General features: G+C 43.6%; 2 protein-coding genes across 3 annotated transcripts in view; one reads left to right on the forward strand and one right to left on the reverse strand.

Annotated features, from left to right (window-relative positions):
• Positions 1-2,532, reverse strand: part of PACRG (parkin coregulated) — a 334,003-nt gene extending 331,471 nt beyond the window's left edge. Inside the window, exon 1 of the mRNA XM_077348053.1 lies at positions 2,149-2,532. Coding sequence (XP_077204168.1) covers positions 2,149-2,286 — 138 coding nt within the window. The 5' untranslated portion in view covers positions 2,287-2,532. The remainder of the gene's footprint in view (positions 1-2,148) is intronic.
• A 1,439-nt stretch (positions 2,533-3,971) lies between these two features.
• Positions 3,972-26,407, forward strand: part of PRKN (parkin RBR E3 ubiquitin protein ligase) — a 951,947-nt gene continuing 929,511 nt past the window's right edge. For both annotated transcript variants that reach the window (XM_077348081.1, XM_077348097.1), the window contains exon 1: positions 3,972-4,114. In XM_077348081.1, coding sequence (XP_077204196.1) covers positions 4,078-4,114 — 37 coding nt within the window. In that variant the 5' untranslated portion in view covers positions 3,972-4,077. The remainder of the gene's footprint in view (positions 4,115-26,407) is intronic.

A 26,407-nucleotide genomic window follows, 5' to 3' on the forward strand; every position in this document is an offset into this window, starting at 1 on the left:
TTGTTGAGGAAACTTGTGAGTGTTACTAGGAGCTAAAAGGCTGCTGTTTGAATAGTGATCAAGGAGGACAGGCACTGGGTGCTGTAATTAGAGAGCACCACAAATCAAAGGCATGGGGACTGCTAGGTAAGAATCATATACAGTGCTAATTCAGTTTTGGACCTGAGTATCTCAAATCATGTATCCAGGGTTAGTATGGGAAACAGGAATGGCCTAGAAAAGAACCTTCACTCTAACATCCCAAGCCTTGCCACAGTGGTGTGTGGTGAGGGAACAGAAGTTGACTCCACTGCAGCAACTGGGCTGCCCCAGTACTCGTCTTGTGTGTGGGCATGGGACCCACTGCCAGAGAGCTGGCTGCTCTGCTCAAGACCTATTCTGCCAGTTTGCTGACAAGAGGCAGATTGTTCATGGTGGCAGTTGTGAGGGCCATCTTGTCCAGAACCAGGGCAGTCACTGCTTTGGATTGCGGCAGCCTTGGCAGGGAAAGGCAGCTCCCAGGCCATTGGCCTACCAGGACTTTCCCTGATGGTATTAAAGACCAACCTGTCTTTGCTTGTGGAACTGATTATTAAGGACACAGGGACCCCATAGAACACACAGAATGTCTGCTGGGTCAGACCAGTGGTCCATCTAGTCCACCATCTTGTTTCACACCCCCCCCCCCATAACCATAACTAGGATGAATAGCAAGTACACAGCAATTTACACAGTAAGTATGAGCACGGTTTTCTGGAGTTGCAGAATCAAGAGCTGGCATGATAACAGGTTTGTGCACTGCATTGTGAGAGTTGTAGAAAATATGAACAGAATGAAATTGTAAATAAAATAACAAGAAAAGCTGCAAATATTTATGAACGTGGTACGAGGATACATCTGAATAAACATGCAGGTGATTGAAGAAAGAAAGCAACTACTGACTTGGAACATAATTAAGAAATAGTTATTGCATTTCCTCTGTTTTGTTCAATAATTACAAGTGAATGATGTTAATACAGCAAGTTCCTAAATCTGTGTCTTTCACAATGATTTTGCTCAGGTTTGTAAAAGCATAATTCAGACACACATGCATGTGTATTCAGGTATATGCATTCAGTTTGGACACATAATAAGGTATATTTACTCATTTTCATTCAGGTAAAGCAACAACAATGCTGTAACCATTTTTTAAAAAGCCGTTATTCAATTATGTTTAATAACTCTGAGAGTAATTTGAATGGAAAAGATATGAGAAATAACACTAGGTAAAGGTAAAGGTATCCCCTGTGCAAGCACTGAGTCATGTCTGACCCTTGGGGTGACGTCCTCTAGCGTGTTCATGGCAGACTCAATACAGGGTGGTTTGCCAGTGCCTTCTCCAGTCACTACCATTTATCCCCCAGCAAGCTGGGTACTCACTTTACCAACCTTGGAAGGATGGAAGGCTGAGTCAACCTTGAGCCGGCTGCTGGGATCGAACTCTCAACCTCATGGGCAGACAGCTTCAGACAGCATTTCTGCTGCCTTACCACTCTGCGCCAAAAGAAGCTCTGAAATAACACTGGTCTTGGAGAATTGACCATTGATCCTATGCTAAATTTCTAAAACACTGTATGTGGGGAAAACAGACAGGAGGATTTTAACAAGACCTCCATCTTAAGCAGAGTTAGTCCTTAAGGGACTTAGAAAGGCGAACTCTGCTGAGGTTGAGGATGGCACTCTCCACTACATGCAAGAAAAGCCAAAAGACCGATTTCCCAAAAAATTAACATGCTTAAAAAAAAAGGGGGGGGGAGCAACAATTAGCATTTCATTTATGGGTATAAAGGAGTATGGCTATTGCAAATGAAATAGTTTTGCAAATGTCTGTTTTATAATGATAATAATACATTTAAAAAGGTGAGTTGGTGAAATACATTATCCTGGTATTTGGATATGGTGACAGAGGTGATGATTTAAATGTGATCCACCTCTCTCTCACCCCCCCCCCCCCGTGAGAGGCTGTTTGGGAAGAGGGGCAGGCAAATGATCCCCACGCACAGCTGACGCGGCAATTTGTCATCCCCAGTCCTTGACGATGGTCCGCTGATTCCCTTCCAGCGTGATTTGGTGAAACCAAAACCAAACAAAAACAAAAACCCAACAGAAAGCCTCGTAAGTGCCACGTACCACCGTGTTTTTCATCATGGCTTTGATAGTGAATCCATCGCTGACCTGCTTCCTACTTCTTTTTCCTTGCCGCAGGGGCTCCTGAAATTGTACGGGTCTCTCTTTGGAGGGGCAGGAGCCCTCTTTCTCCGCCACCATCTTTCCAGGTGGCTGACAGAGGATGGGTTGGAAATGAAGACTGGGAAATCAAAACAACTTGGGGAGGAAAGTGGGGGGGGGGGTATGAACTGAATAAACCCTCGTCCTAAACTCCGTTCCCCTGCATCGGTTGTCCCTCAGCCCGCGGCTTAGCCCCTTCGCAGGATCCGGTGTGGATGCGGGACGAGGAGGGGGGCGGGGGAGGGAGGAGTTGCCTGTTTCTAACACCAGCACGCTCCTAGGGACTCTGTTGCTAGGCAACGTGTCAACAACCAGTCCGTGTAGCCCAAGAATTCCGCCCTGGTCAGAAACCCTGCTGCGCAAGGACCCCAGGCGCGCCTGAGGGCACGCGTGCTCAGTAGCAGCAACTGAAGCCGCTCGCCTTTTCTTTGGCCTCAAGCAGTGCGGGAGTCCCCTTCGTCCAAAGGAAGAAATCGCTCAGTCCGAGAAGCCAAGCTACGAGAAGAGATATGCAAAGGGAATAATGCATAGCTGTGCCTTGGCCAAGCATGTACAAAATAAAGACACCTTTGGGAACCGCCGGGTCGGTGAAGACTGAGCATGCTCGGTGACTCAAAGGGTAGTCGCGTGCCCTTCTTCTGCCCTTACTTATGGTAGAAAAGGCATACGTGAAGCCTCTCCGAACTGGATTGTGTTATTATAAAAAAATGTGTGTGTGTCTGACCTCATGGAGGGAAGGTTTAGATGCTCTGGGAAAAACGGGGAGAAACTAATACAGGTGAAGATACTGTCAGCAGCTGTAAGAGATGTAAATGTCCCATTCACTTCTCCAACCTAACGTACCTGCCGTATATTTTTAATTTTACGAATGTATTTTCGTTTTCTTATTTGTTCACCATTATTTTCCAAATGTATTGTATCTGAATTTGTTAAGATTAAGATTAATCAAAGATTTAACACATTTATTAAAAATCCACTGAAATAAACTGTACTTGCTGTTAAATGCATAAACCATTCACCTCTGCTCAGGCTGGGCAATTTAACAACTGCATAACTGTTCAGTCAGTCTAACTTTATAGCTGAACGTTTCCCTGCTCCTGCATCTCTACGGCAGGAAACAGGAATGTGGCGTCAAAAATAAAAAGTCTGAGCGCCGCTAATATTAAAAGAACGTTCCCTGGACAGGTGTTTATATTATTAGATCTCACTAATAGTAAAATGCTATTCATCATAGTTTGGACGCCAAAATTTGCACTGATGATCTATTCTTAAACGTGTTTCTGTTTGAGAACTTATTGATTGCTAAGGAAGCACTGCTTGGGAACATGTGACGCAGCACCTGTAATAACGCTTCACCTGTACATCCTCTTTTTTTGTGAAACACGTTTACAGTATGATGACACGCTTCATTCTCTGCCCACTTCTCATGTATGCTGATGGATGGACAAACAGGAATGCAGCGTGCCTGTGAAAACCTGATTTTGTCCCAATAATTTTACTTCCCCAAACACCCTCCCATATTATTGGAAGAGAGTCAGGTAAGGAAGGGACCACTGCGTGTTGCTCCCTGGCTTACTTTATATGAATTATTGCAGAGACAGCATCGGGCGGTCGCCGCACCAACCACCTCTCAAGGCATCAATTTGTCCTGGTCACATGACATAGGGTTTATTAAGTGTAGCAGCTAGGAAGGTAAGCGAACGAGGAACTACATTTCCCATCATGCACTTGCTGTAAGCCTTGCCTCGTCTGCGCAACACTCGTCTCGACTGCCTGCAGGGAGCGTTGCATTCTGAAGGCTGGAATTTGAGCTGCGGGTGGGGACAGGGTATGTGCACGCGCCCATGCCCCCCGTCGGTTATGATAGGTGAGTGAGGCCCGCATAGACGCTCCTTCGTTTATCCTCTCTTGACGGAAGAGAAGGGGGCGGGAGTGTTTGTCTCTGTACTGTGTGCTAAATACATAATGGAAACATACGCATCAAGGTTTTCTGGTTGTGGTCGTCGAATTTCGTCAAAATGATGACCTTGGTCAGGAGGTAAACGCTGTGAACACACACACACACGCTCTATTGATCCTGCAGTATGTGAGATCCAGTCATGAGTCTCTGACAGGATTACTGATGTTTCCTAATCTTTATAATACTGAGTTGCTCATACCACAATAAGGGACGTCTTTAGTCCTTGGCCACAGCACAAGATGAAAAATCCCAGTTCTGAAAACTATTAGATCTTGTTGTCTTTTGTAGCTCTTATAAATACGGTTTGGCTCAAGGAGCTATAGGGAATGATAGACCTTTCTTGTCCCTACCTTCCAATTAAGATGTCACCAATTTATCTTCCCCTTCCTTCACAATATTCCTCTACTGCAGGTGCCAATTGTTGGTTCTCTGTTGGCATAGTGAATGAAATCTGTCATAGCAGGTCTCCAAAGAGGATAGTGTGTTCCCTGTATCAAGTGTTTTCTAATGATCAACAGCTAGGGTAACAATGCAAAACATCCTGGTTTCTTTCTGTTTAGGTCTGGCAAGCATCATGCAATGTAGAAAAAAAGCTATTCTGTATCAGTCTGGAACAAGTAGATAACTGCCTTTCTCCACCTCACCTCCCAAGACAGTAAGAAAAGAATGGGAGAGTAGTAGTCCTTTCCTCTTTCAGACTGTAGAATCATTCCTTCATTCCCAAACTCTAGTGGCTAAAATTGGTTTACTTTTTGGTTTCCCCCCTCCAAAATAGGACTGCTCATCCTATAAACATTTGCTTGCAAAGCCCCCTGCCATGCAATCCTATACATAGTTGTTAAAATCAATGAATGTTATCTGCAGCAGGGTTGACAATAAGTCTAGTGAAAAAAAATATACCTTGGCTTAGTGGGAAATGGGTAACTAGTAATTTTTCCAGGTAGTTGGTCACTTTTATCTGGAATAATTCTGCATAAGTTTTCACTGCCACATATGCCAAAGGCTGGAAAGAGATATCCAGTTATGAAGAAACCTTACTCTTCTTTCTTTGAGCATCTGATGTATCAATTAACTGGTAATAGGCCCAATCACAGCAATTAAGATAGCAGCATTTTCAAAGAAAGGCTTGATCAGTTACAAATATTTTTTGTTGAGAATTTTAGTTGTCAGTTTCCAACTCCACACATTATTTATTGTTCAATGCATAAACACAGAGGAGAAAGCAACAAGATGATACTGAAATCATCAGCTGCTTAGTTACAATTTAGCAGAGGTAAACATGCTCTATTCAATTAAACAAGTGGGTTTAGCGCCTTAACTATGTGGTGAATTGTGGCCAGAAGATTATGTAATCTTGTACTTGGAAGGAATCATTTCAATTACTTCCTTATGTACACTAAACGTCAGTTTCTCCCAGATAATAATAACAAAGCTTTCACTTTGTTTGGTCCAGGCTGTGGGTCGTATTATTTATAACAGAAGATATCAAGCTTTTCTTTTTCTCCCAGAGCAAACTAAAAATGCTCTCCAATACATTTTAATTAATATCTGTGCTGTTTTGGATGTATTTTATTGCTGCTTCATTGGAGTAAATGGTCATTTTTGAGGAATATGTGGGAAGTGTTGAGAAAAAATTGCAACAGATGCTTAGCAATATTCTTCTGAATGATATGTGTGTCCCCAAGAGATTGTGTCTTTTTGGCCAGTTGAGTGTTGCAAAAGCTTTTAAAAAGTTGAGTCTGTGTTGGTGTTTTTGAACTGTGCAAATAGTGAAGCTTCTACTTATGTAAAAATGGCTGTCCTGATTTCTGTCCCCATTGCTCTCTTGCTATCTTCTACAGGGAATTTTTAGGAATTTCAGTGAGAAGTCATATTTAATCTTATGTATAAAATTATTAGCTGAACAACCTGTTTGGATAAATTTGAAATGGCCAAATAATTTTTGTGAAATTCAACAAGATTATGAAGTTCCACTTCCTATTCACTTCTTTCAGTGGGACTGAATCAGGAGAAATGTTTTGCTAACAAATAGTCTTCACCCATTACCATTTTACAGTACATTTCTTTAAGGCTGTTTGATGTAGAGTCCCTAATACCAGGGATTTGTATAGGATCAGATAGCTTTAGGGGTGTTTTAGGGTGATAATACCTATATTAAACAACATACGGTATATAAAGCCGCTTTAATTTACATGATTTCAGCAGCAAGAGTGGAAAATCACTATGCTAGTGCTATAAATGAGATACAGTGCTATTATTTATATTATAGAACTCTTTTGGAATTCTTATTGGATGGAAAAATATCTTTGGCATTTTGGTTTTGGTTTATTTCCAAGCAAATTTTAAAACATAATTTTAAAAGTGTGTGGTCAGTTCCTGGCAGTATCTTACTGTACTCTTATACTCTTTTATAAATGATGCATTTTCTGTTGTAACATGATTTTGGGTATTGCATGTCTCAGGGCATTTCTGCACATTGGTAAAAATAGTGTTACACCAGTTAAATGGCGTAACGCTAAATATAATTGCCCCTCCTGGCCCCTCCTCACCTTTTTGATATCTCGCTCTTCTCTGCTGACTTTTCGCGCTTCTCACCCACCACATTGCCTGCTTGAAATGGCGGAAGAGAGCAATGTAGTTTATACATGACAATCTTCCGCCTGTCAATAAAGCCAGGCAGCTAATCCCCTTTCTTCATGCTTTAAAGCAGTGGTCCCCAACCTTTTTATCACCGGGGACCGGTCAATGATTGACAATTTTACTGAGGCCTGAGGGGGTAGTCTTTTGCTGAGGGACGTCGCCACCACCTGAGCCCCTGCTCCACTTGCTTTCCCGCCGGCGCCCCTGACTTCCCGCTGCCCGCTGGGGGGCGTTGCCAGCAGCAGCTGCGCAGTGCCATGCCAAGGGGGAGCCCCAGCCATGGTGGCCGCTAGAGAGCACCAAAGGTGAGCCAGCGGCAGAGTGGCGAGGCAGCCCCCGAGGCAACAGCTGGGAAGGAGGATGAGGAGGAACCGTGGCCCGGTACTGACTGATCTACGGACTGGTACCAGTCCCCGGACCGAGGGTTGGGGACCACTGCTTTAAAGGTCCTGCTATGCCTGCTAATTTTTTTATTTTATACTTCTCCGTTGCTATGCCTTTGCATCTCATCATACATGAATAGTGCTTTTTCAACACTACCCCATATTGAATCACGAGTTTTGATTAACCTGAAGTTAAGTCTCCCAATCTTTCACAGGAAACTGTTTCATTGTGTGGAATGGCTTCTTCTTGCTTGGCAGAGATGGAGCCAAACTGCAGCTGGCAGCACTGAACAGGCAGTGCTGCCAGCAGGAACGGCCTCCAGGTGCTGCTGCCGTCCTTGCTGGGGCTGGTGCTGGTGCTGCAGGAGCTGCTAGCCACAGCAGGGCTGTAGCAGGCGACATTGCCAGGGCCTCCTTGGGCTTCACTGCATCTCCTGGCCCCACTGGTCACCCTTGGTGCAATTCCCTTCCCCAGCCAGACAAGGAAGTAGCTTCCTAGACCTGAGCTTCATGGGAGGCTTCCCAGAATGCTGAGCTGCAGAATCTCTCCCTTTTTTTTCAGGAAGCTGCCCCTGCAAGTGAGTGAGTGAGCAGTGAGTGCCTCCTGTCACAACTCAGCTGGGAACACTGCAGCACTAGAATAGGTGCAGCCGAGCCTAGGGTTGGGATGCGCCTTTTCTGTCTTCTCCCTCCCATCGGTGTCCCTCTTGTCTTCCTCAGTCACACATTGAGGGGCTGTAATGGGATAACACAATGGCCATGTGGGAGAAAAATTCTTTTTTTTCCTGACATCGCTTCCAGGTTGTCAGACATTTTAAAAAAGACATTCTATCCCTGGGACAGGTGGGCAGAAGCAAGGGCGGGATGAGGCACGTGCCTTTACCGTGCTTTTTAGCCTCCATAACTTTCCTCCATTGGTTGCCTTGCTCTCCATTAGCTAACGCTACATAGGTTGGTGAATCCACTGTTTGTGATTTACCAACTAGCACTTTAAAATGGAGGATACAGCCCGGCGGGTTACTGCCCAGATGCTAGATGTCGGCGACATCATATGAAGGGGCTAGAATATAACGACTGTCTAAGGTAAGCATTTCACTACATTTAAAGGGTGTGGAAATGTTCTCAATTTTCCCTAAAAGTTTCACATTATTTTTCTGGAGGGGGGATGGTTTTTCTCCATGCATACTAAATTTGTGAAAATAGTTCCTTTCTAATATCCCATTTTATAGATTGTATTTTATTTAGATTTTTATACCGCCCTTCCTTATGACTCTGGGCGGTTTACATAAAACACTGTAGAACATTTACATAGAACATATAACAGTATAACTGATAACAATCATGATATAACATACCAACTAGAACAGCTTTTCACAAAAAAATAACGTTGACAATCCCTTGGCAGGTTCGACCTCTCAGTCGGGGGGGGGGCTGTAGATGTTTGGAGTCAGTCAGCCTCAAGCAAATGCCTGGTGGAGGAGCTGTCTTTTGCAGGCACTGCGGAATTGTGGAAGCTCAGACAGGGCCCTGATCTCTTCAGGGAGCTCGTTCCACCAGGTGGGGGCCAGGACTGAAAAGGCACTGGGCCTTGTTGAGGTCCGACGTCCTTCTTTAGGGCTAGGGATCTGCAGCCCTAAAGGTGGTAGAGCATAAAGCTCTTTTGGGGGTATAGGCAGGGAGGCAGAGATACACTGGGCCCAAGACTGTGTATGGCCTTAAAGGTGATTACCAAAACATTAAGCTTAATCCAGAATTCAACTGGGAGTCAGCTGAGTTCTTGGAGTACTGGCCAGATATGAGATCTCTGTGATGTCTTAGTGAGAATCCTGGCCGCGGCACCAGTTGTAGTTTCCGGATCAAATATAAGGGTAGGCCTACGTAGAACGAGTTTCAGAAGTCCAGACAAGAGGTCACCGTCGCATGGATCACTGTGGCTAGGTGTTCAGGGATCAGGTAGGGCGCTAGTAGTTTGGCATGGCGGAGGTGGTAAAATGCCAGCCTCGCTACTTTCTTAAAATTTATTTATTTATACTTATATTTATATACCGCCACTCTGAAATGTCTCATCATGTTTACAAGATTCACAAGTACAATAAAATCCCGTAAAAACCCATTAAAACATAATTTGTGACCTGGGTTTCCATTGTAAGGGAAGCATCCAGGATCATGCCCAGGTTCCTGGCAGATTGAGTCACTAGGAGCTGCACACTATCCAGGGTGGGCAGGTGGTCATCCACTAGGAGGAAGAGCTGGGTGTCATCTGCGTATTGGTGGCAACCCAGGCCAAACCTCCACACCAGCTGAGCCAGAGGGCGCATGAAGATGTTAATAAGATAGGAGAGAGGACTGCTCCTTGTTGGACACCACATGTGAGGTGGTGACAGCTAGATTCTCTCCTATCGCTACCCTCTGTCCGTGACCCCAGAGGATGGAGATCAGCCATTTGAGGGCTGTCCCCCATATCCTGTTGACGGCTCATGATTGACGGCTCAAACGCTGCTGACAGGTCTAATAGTACCAGCAGCGCTGATCCGCTTCAGTCTAGTTGGTGCGACTAGGTCGACTAGTGCTGTCTCGACTGAAATGGGTCAAGGCCTGAAGTTTCCTCCAGGAATGCTGATATTTGGCCTGCAGCAACTCTTTCAACCAGCTTCCCCAGAAACGCTAGATGTGAGATGGGGTGGTAGTTGTCAGGCTCCTGTGGAGCCAAGGATGTTGAGCTAACAATGCTATCTAAAGTCATTATAGCGTTTTAATTCTATTGAAATCAGTGGTCTCAGAAGAATATAAAGTCTGGGATTGCAATATGAATTGGTGGATAATGGGTTGCCAGAAGTGGACAGAATGTGTATTGCAAATGAAATGTGCACTAGACTAAAAATGTCAAATGATTGCCTTGATAATGTTACATCTGGTAATCATCAACACGTTACTAGCTTGGTCTTTATCAAGTATCATATGGTCCAACTGTCCAGTTGATTAGGCGGGACCACCTCTGTTTTCTGGAAAACTACTGCTCTTGCCTTTTCTTGTTTTGGCCTTTGGGGAATGTGTTGTTAAAACATTGCTGGTGAGAATTGCTAGAGTTGTTTTTCTCCAGAATCACTAGAAGTTACAATCCTAAACACAGTGACACCTTGGTAAGCTCACTGATTCCAGTGAACTTTGAAAGGTGGATCCCTGCTTAGAATTGTGCTGTCACTGTTTGGTAGGGAGATGGAAACATCCTTCTATCTCGTTCAGATTGTATGCACATGAAGCATGTAATGCATAGCCTGTCATTTCACACACTGTCTCTGAAAAGTATATTTGGAACATATTGTAGAACAACTGTGTTTTCCAAGGAAGTTTTTCTGAAAGAACAAACATGCACTTGGATTTTGAAACAGAGCAAGCAGGCTGTTTCAGGATCAGTGGGTTCTGTGTACTCCCTGGTGATGGAACAGTACCGCAGTGAAAAAGGGAAACTCAGCAAAATCATTCCCCCTTCACTTTTATGAGAGTGCAGCAACTATGGTGTTCTTAACTTAAGAACTTTGTTCTTAAAGGGTCTTCAACTCAACTTCAAGTTTCTTGGGGTGGGGGAGGTGGGCTGCTGCTGTTGCTGCAGTTGCTGGGAAAAGATATTTCTGCACATGTTCTTGTTCTTTGGTAGGATCCAATGTTTTCTCAGATTTCCTAAACTACTGATAGAAATGGGACTTACTTCCTAGAAGCATCCATAGAACTGCAGCTAGTGGTTCCTCTTGTTTACTGTAAAGGTATAACTTTTATCTTCTAACCATGATTTAGGGGGAAATGTTTTGTCATTTGCCAAATGAGACTTGAGATGAAAAACAAGGAGTTTTTCTTCCTCTTTAGAACTTCCATGTTAATGAAGGAGGTGTGAATTGTTGAAGCAATGAATACTGGGTTAGTAGGACACAGCCTTTTGCCACATTGCTCTCCCAATGCATTTTGCCATGCAGTGAAGAAAGGCACTGCTTTTGCACAAGCAGACAGTCAGATGAGAAGATTCTGCTGCTACTTGTTCCTGGCTTTTTTGTGAAATTTGATTGGAGCAAATAAAAGGGGGGATGCACAGTTAATATGTTTCATTTACATAATTGATGCACAATTAGCATAATATACCAATTAGGTTGCATGGATTTTGGGACCTGTGATACAGAAGCTCTCTGGACTAGTATTCTCTGCATTGTTTTATGTCAGTTAGCTGAACATTTATCACATTATTCTTAAAATAAGAGAAGACTGGAAAAGTCAGTGGTCAGTGGGGCTAATTGTATTTACCTCTGTTTTGTTTCTCGACTGTCATGCTAAATGAGGATCATTATGGAAAATAATTATAGTATATTAAATACTGCTAATATGTGTTGTCTTTCAAAGCTTGAATTCATGGGCTACGATTTTGAAACCACAGCTAGTCTATTAGCGTAGAGTGGTCTCCTTTCCCAGCACAGGAGTAAGAACCAATGCAAAATTGTTGTGATGATTTTTCACTTTATATATTAGTTACTGTATATGTGAGCAGCATCCTAGGGTTGCCATAGCAGGAGAACTTCTGCTGGTACCCCTTGCTGCTGACTGCTGCTTGGCACTGCAGTGGGCGCAAATAATACTAATATATTTCGAAGCCAACATTGTGTGCGATGTGTTGTCATTTTGGGGGAAACCACAAAGTAACATTACATCTCTCTAAGTATTTCCTGGAATGATAGTTTTATCATGGTATTCCTAGGCATTTCTGGAGTGGCATGATGATGCTTCTGGTCAATCCAGAAGTGGTATCATAGCACATACAGTGCTCTTGTCTCCCCATGTCCCCAAAACCCCATGTTCTTGGCAGTTCCAGGTATGGTGGGGCAGCTCTAGAACATCTAGGTGGTGTCATGACTATTCTCGGCATGACTCATGTGACTGACTTCTGTATATTTTCCAGATGAGCCTTAAAAAACAAAAACAAAGAAAATCCTTAAATATGTCTCAGAGAAAAAGCCACTGGAGCATTCCACAATCAGTACAATAAGCAGGCGATGCAAAACTCCGCATTTTCTGCCCTGTTCCTATTTTATCCCATTAAAAGCCTTATTTCTTTCCTGGCAGAACTATGGTTTAGCTTATCATAGAAGGGGGAGGATGGTTCCTAGGCTGTGGGAGGGTGTCACTACCTCCATTGCCTCTCTTCTTCACAAAACTGATGGAGGGAAATGGGAATGGAACAATGGCAGAAGTGAGTTTGGGGAGGACATGTAAATGTTGTTTCTTCCTGCTCTGAAGATATTAAGGTACATGGACTGTAAGCTAAATATGAAGTGATGGTAAAATCGGCGATTGCAGCCTTGGGCTGCAGAGGCATTACTTAAAATCACAAGATGTCATCATCCTGCTGTATACTACATTATTCAGACTGCACCGGGAGTTCTGTGTGCAACTCTGGAGACCTCACTTCAAAAAGGATGTAGACAAAATTGAGAGGGTGCAGAGGAGAGCAGTGAGGATTATCTGGGCCTGGGGACCAAGCCCTATGAAGATAGGTTGAGGGACTTGGGAATGTTCAGCTTGGAGAAGAGGAGGTTGAGAAGGGGTATATTTGCTTTCTCTAAGTAGTTGAAAAGCTGTCACTTGGAGGAGGGCAGGGAGCACTTCCTGTCAGCAGCATAGGATAGGGCCCCAGTAATGAGTTTAAACTGCATGTAAAACAGTACCTGCTAGATATCAGGAAAAAAATTTCACAATCAGAATAGTCCACCAGTAGAATCGGCTACCAAAGGAGGTGGTAAGCTTTCCCTCCCTGGAAGTTTTTAAGTAGTGGCTGGACAGCTACTTATCCTGGATGCTTTAGGCAAATCCTGCATTGAGCAGGGGGTTGGACTAGATGACCTGTATGACCCTTTCCAACTCTGTGATTCTATAGTTCTGGTTGTTCTAACCAAAGTGGACCAGCATTAGATATGCGATTAAAAAAAATAGGTGTGCAAAATTTTAAGAAAATTTTAAAACCATGGGGGGATCTCAGGAGGAAGAATTTTTTAAAGTATAATAGTTGCTTATCTTAAACCTAAACTTTATGTTTACTGTTCTAACAACACAATATGTATAGTTTATAACTTATAATATAAAGTTCTGCTCTTCTTATATTTATAAAATTTCAAACTATAGTTATGTTCATTTTCTACAAGCAAAATTGAATGTATACCTAATTTTAAAGAGAAAATGAGCTGCGAACTGCTGTGTATCTTTCTTTTTGCTGTCTGGAAGTTAGGAAAAAATGGAAGTTGAAAATAGAAAATAGTGTATGAGGAGTAATGACAGCTTATCAGTACAGAAACAGTTCCATACAATCCTAACAAAACTAGTAACATTTTCAGATATCACATTCAACTTTATGACAGTGTAAACAGTGACCTTTTAACTGCATTTTATTGTGTATGAGACACATCAACTTATTTATTCTGGACAAAATTACTTTCAAATTTAAAAAACACCATTTAAAATATCTCCTGTATTCCAGGAATTACTGTGATCTAGTGTTTAAAAAAATTTACTCATTCTGAGTGACTAAAACGAATGCACTCATTCCAAAAGAGAAAATATTTAATTAGTTTGAATTAGTTTCCTCTATTTTGTCTAACCTCTGTTGTGGGGAAGATAATGGAGCAGATATTAAAACATCTGGAGGACAATTTGGTGGTCCAAGGAAGGCAGCATGGATTTGTCTCCAACAGGTCCTGTCAGACCAACCTGGTTTCCTTTTTTGACCAAGTAACAGGTTTGCTGGATCGTGGAAATTCGGTTGATGTCGTTTACTTGGATTTTAGTAAAGTTTTTGATAAGGTTCCCCATGATGTTCTGATGGATAAATTGAAGGACTGCAATCTGGATTTTCAGATAGTTAGGTGGATAGGGAATTGGTTAGAGCAGTGGTCTGCAACCTTTTAAGGCTGCGGACCGGCGGTGGTGCGGAGGGCGATTGCACGGCAGTGCGGGGAGAGGGAGCCGCGGCCTGGTGCCGGGGCCTTTGCGGCCCAGCACCGGGCCACGGCCCGGTGGTTGGGGACCACCGGGTTAGAGAACCGAACTTAAAGAGTTGTTGTAAATGGTGTTTCATCAGACTGCAGGGAGGTGAGTAGCGGGGTACCTCAGGGCTCGGTGCTCGGTCCGGTACTTTTTAACATATTTATTAATGATCTAGATGAGGGGGTGGAGGGACTACTCATCAAGTTTGCAGATGACACCAAATTGAGAGGACTGGCAAATACTCCAGAAAATAAAAACAGAGTTCAAGATCTGAGATCTGAACACAATGGAAAAATGGGAAAAATGAGAACAAGATGTAATTTATTAAAGATAAGTGTAAAGTTCTACATCTGGGTGAGAAAAATGAAAAACATGCCTACTGGATGCGGGATACGCTTCTAGGTAACACTGTGTGTGAATGAGATTTTGGGGTACTTGTGGATTGTAACCTAAACATGAGCAGGCAGTGTGATGCAGCGGTAAAAAAGGCAAATGCCATTTTGGGCTGTATCAACAGGGGTATCACATCAAAATCACAAGATGTCATAGTCCCATTGTATACGGCACTGGTTAGACCATACCTGGAGTACTGTGTGCAGTTCTGGAGGCCTCACTTCAAGAAGGACGTAGATAAAATTGAAAGGGTACAGAGGAGAGCAACGAGGATGATATGGAGCCAATAGAGCCCTATGAAGATAGGTTGAGGGACTTGGGAATGTTCAGCCTGGAGAAAAGGGAGGTTGAGAGGGGACATGATAGCCCTCCTTAAGTATTTGAAAGGTTGTTACTTGGAGGAGGGCAGGATGCTGTTTCTGTTGGCCGCAGAGGAGAGGACGCAGTAATGGGTTTAAACTACAAGTACAACGCTATTGGCTAGATAACAGGGGAAAAAATTTCATAGTCAGAGTAGTTCAGCAGTGGAATAGGCTGCCTAAGGAGGTGGTGAGCTCCCCCTCACTGGCAGTCTTCAAGCAAAGGTTGGATACACACTTTTCTTGGATGCTTTAGGATACTTTCAGCTGATTCTGCGTTGAGCAGAGGTTTGGATTAGATGGCCTGTATGGCCCCTTCCAACTCTATGATTCTGTGATTCTGTGATTTTAATTTTTTTTAAACCACATAATTTTTAAAGTCCCTGAGAGAAAAGGGGGAAGGAGCTGGTTACTGTTTCTAGACCTCCACGTCTTTAGCCAGGATAATGATTATGCAGCATTGAGGATGAACACGTATATTTAGATGTTTATCATAAAACTTGGTAGACTCACATTTTCAATGTACTTTTTGTACTGTGAATTGTTGCTTTGATCATTTTGGTAATTTAAAGGTAAATTGAAACCTGGTGGTGCTGAGCTGAGAGGGCTGAGAAGTACACTGCACATATGACCCCAATCCAACAAACCTCCCAGGCTGCAGGCTGCTCAAATGGAACAGATATTTGGTACTGACAGTAGAGTGGAGGAGGGTGCTGATGGTAGAGTGGAGACCTTCAAGGGTCCAGACCTTCTGTTCTCCCCCAAATGATGAATGATGGTGGCAATCAGTTAGACTGATGCATGTATGTTCTAACCCACAACATTATGCATGCAACCTAGACCTATATCCAGCAAAGTGGCCCATGAATGGAAGCGTACAATTGAACATATTAAGTAACCTCATACGAAGTGAGGGTTGTTTTTTTTTTTGCTCTATTACTTTGGTATTATTTACACCGATAAGCGCTCTCTAGGACTTGGGACAGAAAACATTATTTTCCAGCACATGCTATCTGAGATTAAGTTTTATGCCTGTAATTCTCATTTTTTTTCGCCTGCAATTTGAATTTTCTTATGAGCTGAAGTATTTCTGGCACACGGAAGGCTTGTTTTTCAAGCCTCTTCTGAATCCAGTATCCCCAGCAGAAGATATGTTATAGAAACATATCCTCAAAATTCCAGAGTAATTAGAATATCACTAAAAGCTTTATAATTAGGTTATTGAAACTTGATATTTAAAATTTGATTTTCATTGATCTAATAATTTCAGTTGGTTTCTAGTCATTGTTTCCCTCTCCTTAACATGGAAATGACAGGACAAAGTCAAAGACTGTTTACCAGGCTAAACTTGGTAGAGAAAATATGATATCAGTTTACAATATAGCATGCAGACATTTTAAAAAATCATGTATAACCCATTCTCACTAGGTCTGCACTCCCTCTAAATGAACTGATTCACATTTTAAGCGGGATTCTGGCATACTGCTTGTCTTCAAACAAATGGATGGAAGAGATGTTTCGGAATGCTTTTTGTTAGTTTGTCTAGGAGTTGCTGCCATTGCTGAAAAAAGTGTAGTGGCCAGGTCCCATCTTATAATATCCAGACTGAACTGCAATAACATACTCTGCATGAAGATGGTCCAGAAAATATAACTAGCTTAGAACACAGTAGCCTGAAAGTTAAGAAGGGTTACCACAATGTGAGTGAAAGCCTATATTGGATCGACTATACTAGCTTTCAGTTTGTTTCCAAGCTTGATACAAATTCCTTATTTTTATCCTTTAAGGATTGTTCCCCCCTCCCCCATGTACTCTGAAATTAAGATTGTCCTACAAGATCATGTATGTTTAATAGGAACCCATCAGGAATCTGGGGGTGATCTCTCATGCCTCCCTTACTCTGGAAGTTCAGATCACGTGTAGGTTGCCCTACTTGTGCCCTATGTGGCCCCAGAAGGTCTCCCAACCACAGTGCTGGAACAATTAAGCAAAAGAAAATCAGCTAAATTATTGCAATATAGTAGGGTGATGTACTGTAATGTTTTAATATTTTATTGCCATTTTATTGACTAGGGGCCAGGCCTATTGCATTCAGGAATACAACGGGTGCTAGATTGGAGGAGGGGTGGAAGGACTCTGTGGACAGCCTCCCCCTCCCCTCAGGACCTGGAAAAGCTGCAGGCAGCTGTTATGGAATTCACTGGCAAGGGCAGCTCTCACACAGTAGAGATCTCCAGCGTCCAAGCCTCAGAGGAAAGTGGAAGGAAGAGGGTGTGGTCAGGGGTGGGGAATGAAAGGTGATTGGCTGCCTGCTGGACAGACAGGCAAGCCGGTTGGAGGAAGAGGCACTCTTGGGAGGAACACCCACCCTGTGGATGTGTGGCAATTAAGCTATGAAACACACCCCTCCTCCAAGGTATTACCAGAAATATTAAGTGAGACAGATGTTCTGTATGTTGCCCTGAGCCTAATCACATGGAAGTGTGGCCTATGATTATTGTTGTTGTTATTATCATTAATTATTATTATTATCATTATTGCTATTAATAATAATAATATAAATGCTTTCTTAGTAGCCATCCTGAAATTTGGAATCTCTCTTCTTCAAGATTTTGATCTGTTTCTTTTTCTACAATCCTAGAATCAGTGGGGGAGGCTCTATGGCTTAATGGCTGGATGGCTTGAGCAGAGTCACCTGAAACTCAACCCCTCCAAGATGGAGGTCCTATGGTTGGAAGCACGTCTGCCTGTCCTGGCCAGGACACAACTGACCATTGTGTCCCAAGCCAGGAACTTGGGTGTGACCTTGGATGCCTCACTGACTATGGAAGCAGAGGTCAAGAAAGTATTATTATTATTAGATTTATTTCCCGTCTCTCCCGACAGGCTCGAGGTGGGTCACAACAACTAACCCCATTAAAATTCCCATTAAAACATCAATCTACTAACATGACGGCTAAAAATCCCATCCCTCCCCCAATTATCAAGAGGAAAGGATGGGGGAGTAGCGTACACTCCAATTCCTGGGTGGGGAGCGATGTCCCTGATTCGCCGACCCCAGCCTCAACCATAGACTTGGTGGAAGAGCTCCGTTTTACAGGCCCTGCAGAAAGCTGACAAATCCCGCAGGGCCCGCAGTTTACCCAGGAGCTCATTCCACCAGGTAGGGGCCTGGACCAAAAAGGCGCTGGCCCTGGTCGAGGCTAGGCGCGCTTCCTTCGGGCCAGGAACGACCAACAGGTTCTCACCCGCAGAGCGTAAGGCCCTGCGGGGGGCATAGAGCGGTAGGCGGTCCCTCAGGTATGTGGGTCCCAACCCGCATATGGCCTTGAAGGTTAAAACCAAAACCTTGAACCGGATCCGGGCAGCAATTGGCAGCCAATGCAGCTGCCTCAGCACTGGCTGGATGTGGGCCCTCCAAGATGTTCCAGTGAGGACCCTAGCAGCTGCATTTTGCACCAGCTGTAGTTTCCGGGTCAGGGACAAGGGTAGGCCTGCGTAGAGCTAGTTATAGAAATCTATTCTGGAGGTGACTGTCGCATGGATCACTGTGGCCAAGTGGTCAGGGGACAGGTAGGGTGCTAGTAGCCGGGCCTGGCGAAGATAGAAAAATGCCTGGCCCGCTACTCTCTTGACCTGAGCCTCCATAGTCAGGGAGGCATCAATGGTCACACCCAAATTCCTAGCTTGGGGCACGATGGTAAGTTGCACCCCTGCTAGGGTGGGTAGACGTGCTGCCTGTTCCCGCCCCTTTCCCCCCAGCCACAGGACCTCTGTCTTGGAGGGGTTGAGTTTCAAGCGACTCTGCTCGAACCATTCTGCTTCCAAACATCTGGCAAATGGTTCTGGGGGGAGAGTCCGGGTGGCCGTCCATTAGGAGTAGCCTGCCAGGCATTTTTCTATCTTCGTCAGGCTAGGCTACTAGCACCATATCTGTCCTCTGAACACCTAGCCATGGTGATCCATGTGATGGTGACCCCCAGACTTGATTTCTGTAACTTGCTCTACCAAGGTCTGCCCTTGTCCCTGACCCAGAAATTGTTGCACCCATGGAGGATGTTGCCTCAAGGCCCTCCTTAAATACAGTCGAGCTGGGTGAGACAGCCCTCAGCCACAGGGCTTGGAGATGGTCCTAGTCCTTGCTTGAGGAAGGTGGTACAAGTGGGTCCCATCTATCTTGACAGCGAGCATGCTGATCTTCTGACAGTTGTTAAGGTAGATCAGTGTGATCTTTGCTCCCGTTCGGAGCTCGCTGGGATCTTAACCTGGTGGCATTGGTGCTGCTCCTCTGGTGAGTCCTCAGAGCTTGCAGAGGGGTTTCACGTAATACGGCTCAGCTGGGTTTACTAATGTTTGCCACAAGTCTGGGACAAATAAATTTTGATCAAATTAAAGAGAAATCTTTGAGTGAGTTTGCATTCTGCCCTGAATAGGTGTTTGGGCATGTAGGAGCCACGTAGTTAAAAGGAGCTTGTTGACCCAGCAATTAATGGCAAAAACTGCCAGAACGATTAATTCATTGGGAGAAGACATTTGTGAGACAATACTTCCAGGTGTTGAGGGGATTTGCCAACTGATGGATGCCAATGATTCCTTTGCCTACATTGTCTTAAGGTAAGAGAAAGCTTAATGGCTCAGCCCCTCATTTGTGCAGTTACGATAATTGCATCACTCCTGTGATAGTCAGGTAATCTTCTTGAATGAGGTTGACATCTCACATAGAGCCAGCATTGTCCTATTTCTGATATGTAAAGATTTCTGGGCAGGCTCTCTGGCCAAGCCATCCTTCCTTAGAGTAGATCTTCCTTAAGTATACCAGAAATATTAAGAAATGGAGGTTTGCAAGCATATTCCTCCTTCATACTATAAAGGGGGTCCTGACGCTCTAACACTATGGCCTCTGTTTCAAAAAATGTTACTTGTGTGCTTTAGGTAGATGGATGGCACGATCTAGTGGGCAGAGATTTTGATATTCTGTGCCCTTTTTTCAAAATTGTGGGGGATTTAACATCAAAAACGTTTTGCTTGGCTTCATTTTAATCCAGATTCTCTATCTGAGTGACTAGCAGTGCAATTTTTAAATCCTTCGAAATCCATTGACTTTAATAGGATTGAACCGTAGGACTGCCATCATACTATGGAGTAAGTCCCATCAAACACAGTGAGATTATTTTTGAATATACATGTTTAGAATTCTACTTTATATTTGTGATCTAGGATAGGTAAACATTTAAGTGTCTCACAGAATAAGTATTGAAAGTGATACATGTGTCGAAACATGCTTCTGTGTGCAGCTCTCTCAATCTAGACTGGAGGATCCAGGCACCAAAGGAAATATGTATTTGTACTAGCTGGTTTTATAAAGTGATGGAAGTAAACATTTTCAGTGTTTGTTTTCCTTAGTATTACTGTTTCTGTAATGCTTTCTTTTTATTAGGCCTTTCAGTTTTTTCTTCCTTTCCTCCGCCCCCCCCCTTTTCTTCTCCTGAAATAGCAGATTAAGCTAAAAACTTTCTTTTCAAATACTTCAACAGTTTCCTCCAGAATTATCTTGTTGGAAGAAAATATTCCATCTGCTTCATTCCTTAACATAGCAAAACTCCTAAGTGAGCTGTGTGACGGAGACTGGCTGAATTCCATACAATGTGGTTGTTGGCCCCAAGCAAGATGAGCACAATCTGTTTTCTCTAGTTCTAATAAAGGCAAAGACGAGTTCCTTCATTTGCCTCTTGATTTTGTGATGTTTATGTTTTATGCTCTCCTTTCTCATAATAGCAGCCTCCCTGCTGCTTACCCATGTTTGTATCTATACAGGTAGTCATCACAATCAAATTTAAATACCAAATGTTGGAACAGAATACCTTTTAAACCAAATTTTTAAAAGCATATTATAGGCCTTTGGCTGCTTGACTTCAATTAAGTATCTGAAGTTTGCAGAGGCATTTAAGAACTTTGCAGTCTTCTTTCCTTCTGTATACCTGTTCTGTGTGTATGCTACGTAATAAAGCTTCAAAACTCACCTGAGTGGCTGATTTTTCTCTCCCCTCCCCCGTTGTTCACACTGTGGTTGAATTTTTGCTTTGCTTTGGAACACTGGAACACATTGCTAATTTATAATTTGTCTTTAAATAATGGTAATTTAGTAATTTCTATTCTTACCCTTTTTTGTGAAAAATGTTATCTTACAAAAAAGGTAAGCTAAACCTATAGCATCAGTTGTATGGATTAGAATTTGGCTTGTTAAAACAATTGAGATTCATGTTAGGGGGACCTTTCTTAATAACTGCAGTCTACATTATGTAAATAATTATGGGATGGTGTTATTATCATGGGCTGGTTGCACAAGAAGGAGCTCTTTTCCACATTCTTCTCCTTATTGCAGCAATGTTTCACATTTTTGTTTTTGTTTCAACATGTATACTCATTTTGTGTGTGTGTGTGTGTGTGTGTGTGTGTGAGAGAGAGAGAGAGAGAGAGAGAGAGTTTATGGTGATCCCCACACCCGGTAGGGGTTTCAAGGCGAGAGACAAGCAGAAAAGGTTTGTTATTGTCTGCCTCTGCATAGCAACCCTTGACTTACTTGTTGATCCTCTTTCCGAGTACTAACCTGAGCCAACCCTGCTTAGCTTCCGTGATCTGGCAAGATTAGGCCAACCAGGTTAGAGTGATCTCTAGCATACCCTTTTTTAAATGGTCAAAGGTAACCTTTCTTTTTGTCAACATCAGAAAATCTGGTTGGATCCAACTAAAATGCTTGCTACAAAAGCTAAAAGAAGTGGTTAGGTCAACAAGACACTGATGAGAGAACTGGGCTGGAAGTGAAGAGTCGAAGGGAAAACTCCGAAGAGTATAGAAAGAGTCTCTGAAGCTTAGCCAAGACCATTTACGCACTGGAGGTTTCATGCCGGGCTGCAGGCTGGAGTTTTAGTCATGGCAGGTTGCTTCACCTCTTCCTGCACCCACAAGGGGGAGCATTTGGCCTGGTGCACCTCATCTGCCCCCCATTTGTGCTTTTGCACGGGAGCTGAGGCAATGAAGTTCCCAGTACGTAAATGGTCCAAGGGAGACTAGGGAGAAAAGAAGTGGTGTGATGCTCAAGAGATTACTGAAAGGAAAGTGTAGGGCAGGGGTAGTCAACCTGTGGTCCTCCAGATGTCCATGGACTACAATTCCCATGAGCCCCTGCTAGCAAACACTGGCAGGGGCTCATGGGAACTGTAGTCCATGGACATCTGGAGGACCACAGGTTGACTACCCCTGGTGTAGGGGATTGACTTGACAAAAGTGTCATAGTATATTCTGGAAAACTGTAACACTACTTCCAAGTGACAATCTAGGAATTATTACCATTGATATTTGAGAAAAAGAACATTGAGACATAGAGAAACACCTGGAGCATAACTATAGAGGCCATTTTCCAGCTGTTCTTTCCCTCTGCAATTTCTCAGGAGTAGAGGCCTTTATTATTTTTTACCTCACTTTTCTTTCTGATGGGAGCCCAAAGCAGCTTAGACACACACACACACACACACACACACAGCAAATTTATACCACAGTATAAAAACCAGGAAAAAAGTAAACAAGACAGCCCAGAGTGATGTTTAGCAGGTTAATCCATATTGCCTAAGTCATGGCTTGGACGCATGAGACAACAGTCCTTTGGGACTTAATTTTTGGGTCTTTCCACAGCCGTGACTTCTATAAATATTTGCAGCAGAAGAGAGAGAAAACCCAGCCTTGTTGTTTCAAGTTGGCAGCTGTCATTCTCCCTTCTGCTGAAACATTGGATTGGGCTGGGGTGTTACCTGCTCTGGATAGGCAGATGGCCCGCCTTATGAGGGGAGCATGTTTTTGGTGGTGATTCATTATTTATCTTTTGGCATGTGTAATATAGCCAAGAGATCCAAGAGTTCTCTGATGGCCAAGCAAGGGACACTCAGGGGTGGTTTGCTGCTTCCTGCCTTTGTGTCATAACCCTTAGTGTTCCTTTTTGGAACTACTACCTACATCCTTAGAGGTTTCCCATCCAAATAATAAGCAGGGTAGGCCCTGCTTAACTTCCGAGATCTGACACGATCAGGCTTGCCTAGACTATCCAGGTCAGGGCTCTAGTGGAGAGAAGATGCTCTCTGGAAGAGAGGGTGAGGATGAACAAGAAAGTTGATGGTGAGGATGTTGGAAAACTGGGCTGAGATCAAGGATGTTGGTAGGGGAAGGAAGAATTGTGGAGGGATTCAGGTGTTGTCTAATCCTGAAGCTTGAGCATTGTCAGTAATCACAGTGGTACCTGGAAAGTGTGAGAATGAAACTGAACCTAAATTCAAAGAGGATTATTTCTTTAACCCAAAATCTGTAGTGGAAAGGTTTTCTCACTATTGGAGTTGCTCTGCAGGCAATGTTGATCAGGTAGGAAATGAAAGTCTGCTAGCTGAGGATGATTATATTACAGGGCTGTTACATCAGGTACTCCTTGATTGGTGGAATGTCACCCTGTTGTCCCAAAAGCACCATTTTTCTTTTGGTCTGGATATGAGGGAGAGCTCATGGAGTTACAAGGCAAACCCTTGATAAAGACATGTGACAATTTCTCACAGGGACCTGGCTGTCTTACAGAGTTGCCAGGTGCCTGCCTGGCATAAGCAAAGTCCTGCCCCTACTCTCAATTGCCTGCACTTGATCAAGTGAACAGTAGGAGAAAAAACTGGAATTCTGTGACATCACTTCCAAATGATTGCCCAGAAGGACCAGGACAGCCCCTCTTCTTCAGAGAACCTGTGTGGTATACTGGTTAAGACCAGCAGATTTTAATCTAGAGAATCACGTTTGTTCCCCACTTCTCCACATGAAGCCAGCTGGGTGATCTTGGGTCAGTCACAGTTCTCTCAGAGCTCTCGTAACTCGTACTTCACAGGGTGCTGGTACGAGAGGAATGGAAGACAATTGTATGCCATTTCGAGTAGTGAAAAACAGGGTATTAAAAACCAACTCTTCTTCAACATAGAAGCTGGAAGAATTCATAGAACTCTGTGTGATGAGAAGCCATAACATCTTTTTTGTGACATCTCTCAGAAATTATGTTAGGGTGCTTGCAATGCTTCCCTGCCCAGGCTTTGTCTGCCAAAGCTCATGGGATTTGTTGGCACAGGCCTGGCAACCCTACATGAATGTCTCATCATGGCCCATTATGCACGGCCGCCGAAACGGCGATTTCGGGTCACATGGAAAACGCGGAGGGGGAAGACGCGACGCACTCCGGTTATGCACGGGGTGCGGCGCGGCGGCAGCAAAACCCAGAGTAACCGATTATGCACGCTGCGATCCGGGTGCCGCTTCTGGTTGCGCCCCGGTCACCCGGAAGCTGCGCTTTCTTCCGCGTTTCACTGACACGGCTTTTTCGGCGGCATGCACCAACGCTGCGTCCGGTTGCAGTCGGCTCCGTGCGTTATCGGTGATTTTAGTCGCCGCCATTCCACCCCGAATGTGCGTTATTTCCCCTGTGCATAATGGGTCCATGAGATGATATGGTATTGTACTGGATTTCTAACAAACTTCTCAAGATTGATCCAAGATGGATCAGCCTGTAGGGGCTCTGAGGGGCAATAACTTTTGTCAGCATTTGTTAAAATTTATATGGAGGTTATTTTCTTAGAATAGCTAAGTGTTTGGAAAATGAAAGTTTTAGAACTGTTTATTTAATCAGTTCCCTTGAACTGGGATAAGAGAGGCAACTGTTTCAATTTCAAAGAGATTATAAACATGAAAAATATGAGCTTGCAAGGCACAAATGAGAAACTTAGTTTAACATGGCTGCTGCTTTTGAAATCTTAATTTGTAGATATGAATATGATGCGGCAACGTTTGGATAATAAAGGACATTGTAAGTAGAGAGACTAATTTACTTTGCCTTTTGCACAGATACAACAGAGGGGAAGATGCAAGATCTAGAAATATTAGTTTTCTTTGTTTCATTAAAATGAAACAGTTATGCATATTGAATTGCTGCACATCATTACTCGAAAATTAAGGCGCCTTGAGTTTTGTTACAGTTACATCATATAGTTTGGTAAGATTGTGTGTGTGTGTGTCTGTGCGTGCATAGTAGATATATTTCACTACTTTTTTTTCTTCAGCTAAAGCCGCCTATTAAAATAAATGTGCTCATTAAATAGGACTGCCATCTACCTCTAAAAATGCTGGCTGAAGCTTTACTTGCAAGTAGGATACTCCAGCCACATCATTCACTTTTCTTCCCAAGTAGCTATTGGGCCAAACAAGGCCTACAAATGGGCCAGGTGGGAATGCTGTGTGCTTACACCATAACAGTGAAAGGCACATGTGAAAGGATTGCTATTTAATGGATAGCAGTTGAAAACTTTGCTTTGCAAAGCAAAACCACAGGGGGAAAAGTGATCAGAATCAACTAGCAAATATATAACTGGATTCTGAACAAAAGCCTTCAGGTCACAACAGTATTTTATCTATTTTTTCTTTCTCATGTGGCTCCCTCACACCCCAACCTCAAAATAGTTGTAGATATTCTGAAGGACAAAGATTAAGCTCTTCTGGGAATACAGCTAACACAGTTTGCTGATCCACAAACACGTCCATCTGCATAATCATGATCAAGGATGTCAGCTCTTGTCATCTTTCTCAGGAATTACCCTGTTCTCCAGAATGTCGTCCAATAGCTAGAAGCTAATTTGGCTGCATAAACTGATCTTTTCACAAATGTCAGGCTCCTACATGGGTGTCATCCAGCAGTGTGAGCTTCCTGGTTTGAGAATACTTGTGCTGAGGTGTTACATGCAAATATCTGTTCCACTATATATTTCTGGTAAGGCCTTGGAGGACCAGTGTGTCTCATGGCCTAAGTGCACTTAACACCCACTCAAGGTGGCTGTCCCGCCCATGAGTGTCTCCTCCTCCAACCGGCTTGCCTGTCTGTCCCGCAGCCAGCCAATAGCCTCCATCCCCCACCCTGACCATCCCCTCCTCTTTCCACTTCCCTCTGAGGCTTGTTGGTTGCAGATCCCTGAAAGCTGCCCCATAACAGCTACCTGCAGCCTTTCCAGGTCCCAGGGGGGAGGGAGAGGCTGTCCATAATGTTCCTCCACAACACATCCCTAATCTAGTGCCCGTTATATTCCTGAATGCACCTGGCTTGGCCCCTAGTATACTATGATGTCTGTAGGTTTTGGGGTTGGTTTTTTGCTGTTTATACAAAGCTCAGGCTTCACCTATAATATATTGTGTTAATAAAGAGCAAGTGGAAGGTGGGAGATGTTCAACATCCAGGTGTAGGAATTAAAATATCACGTGTGCTTATTAATGTGAACAAGTTTTTCCATAACTAAATTAAAATTTCAGAGCAAATTTGGAGCATGGAAAAAGTGTACTCAAGAGGTGCA

This window comes from Paroedura picta, chromosome 1, assembly GCF_049243985.1.
Source record: "Paroedura picta isolate Pp20150507F chromosome 1, Ppicta_v3.0, whole genome shotgun sequence".
NCBI classification, from domain to species: Eukaryota; Metazoa; Chordata; class Lepidosauria; order Squamata; family Gekkonidae; genus Paroedura; species Paroedura picta.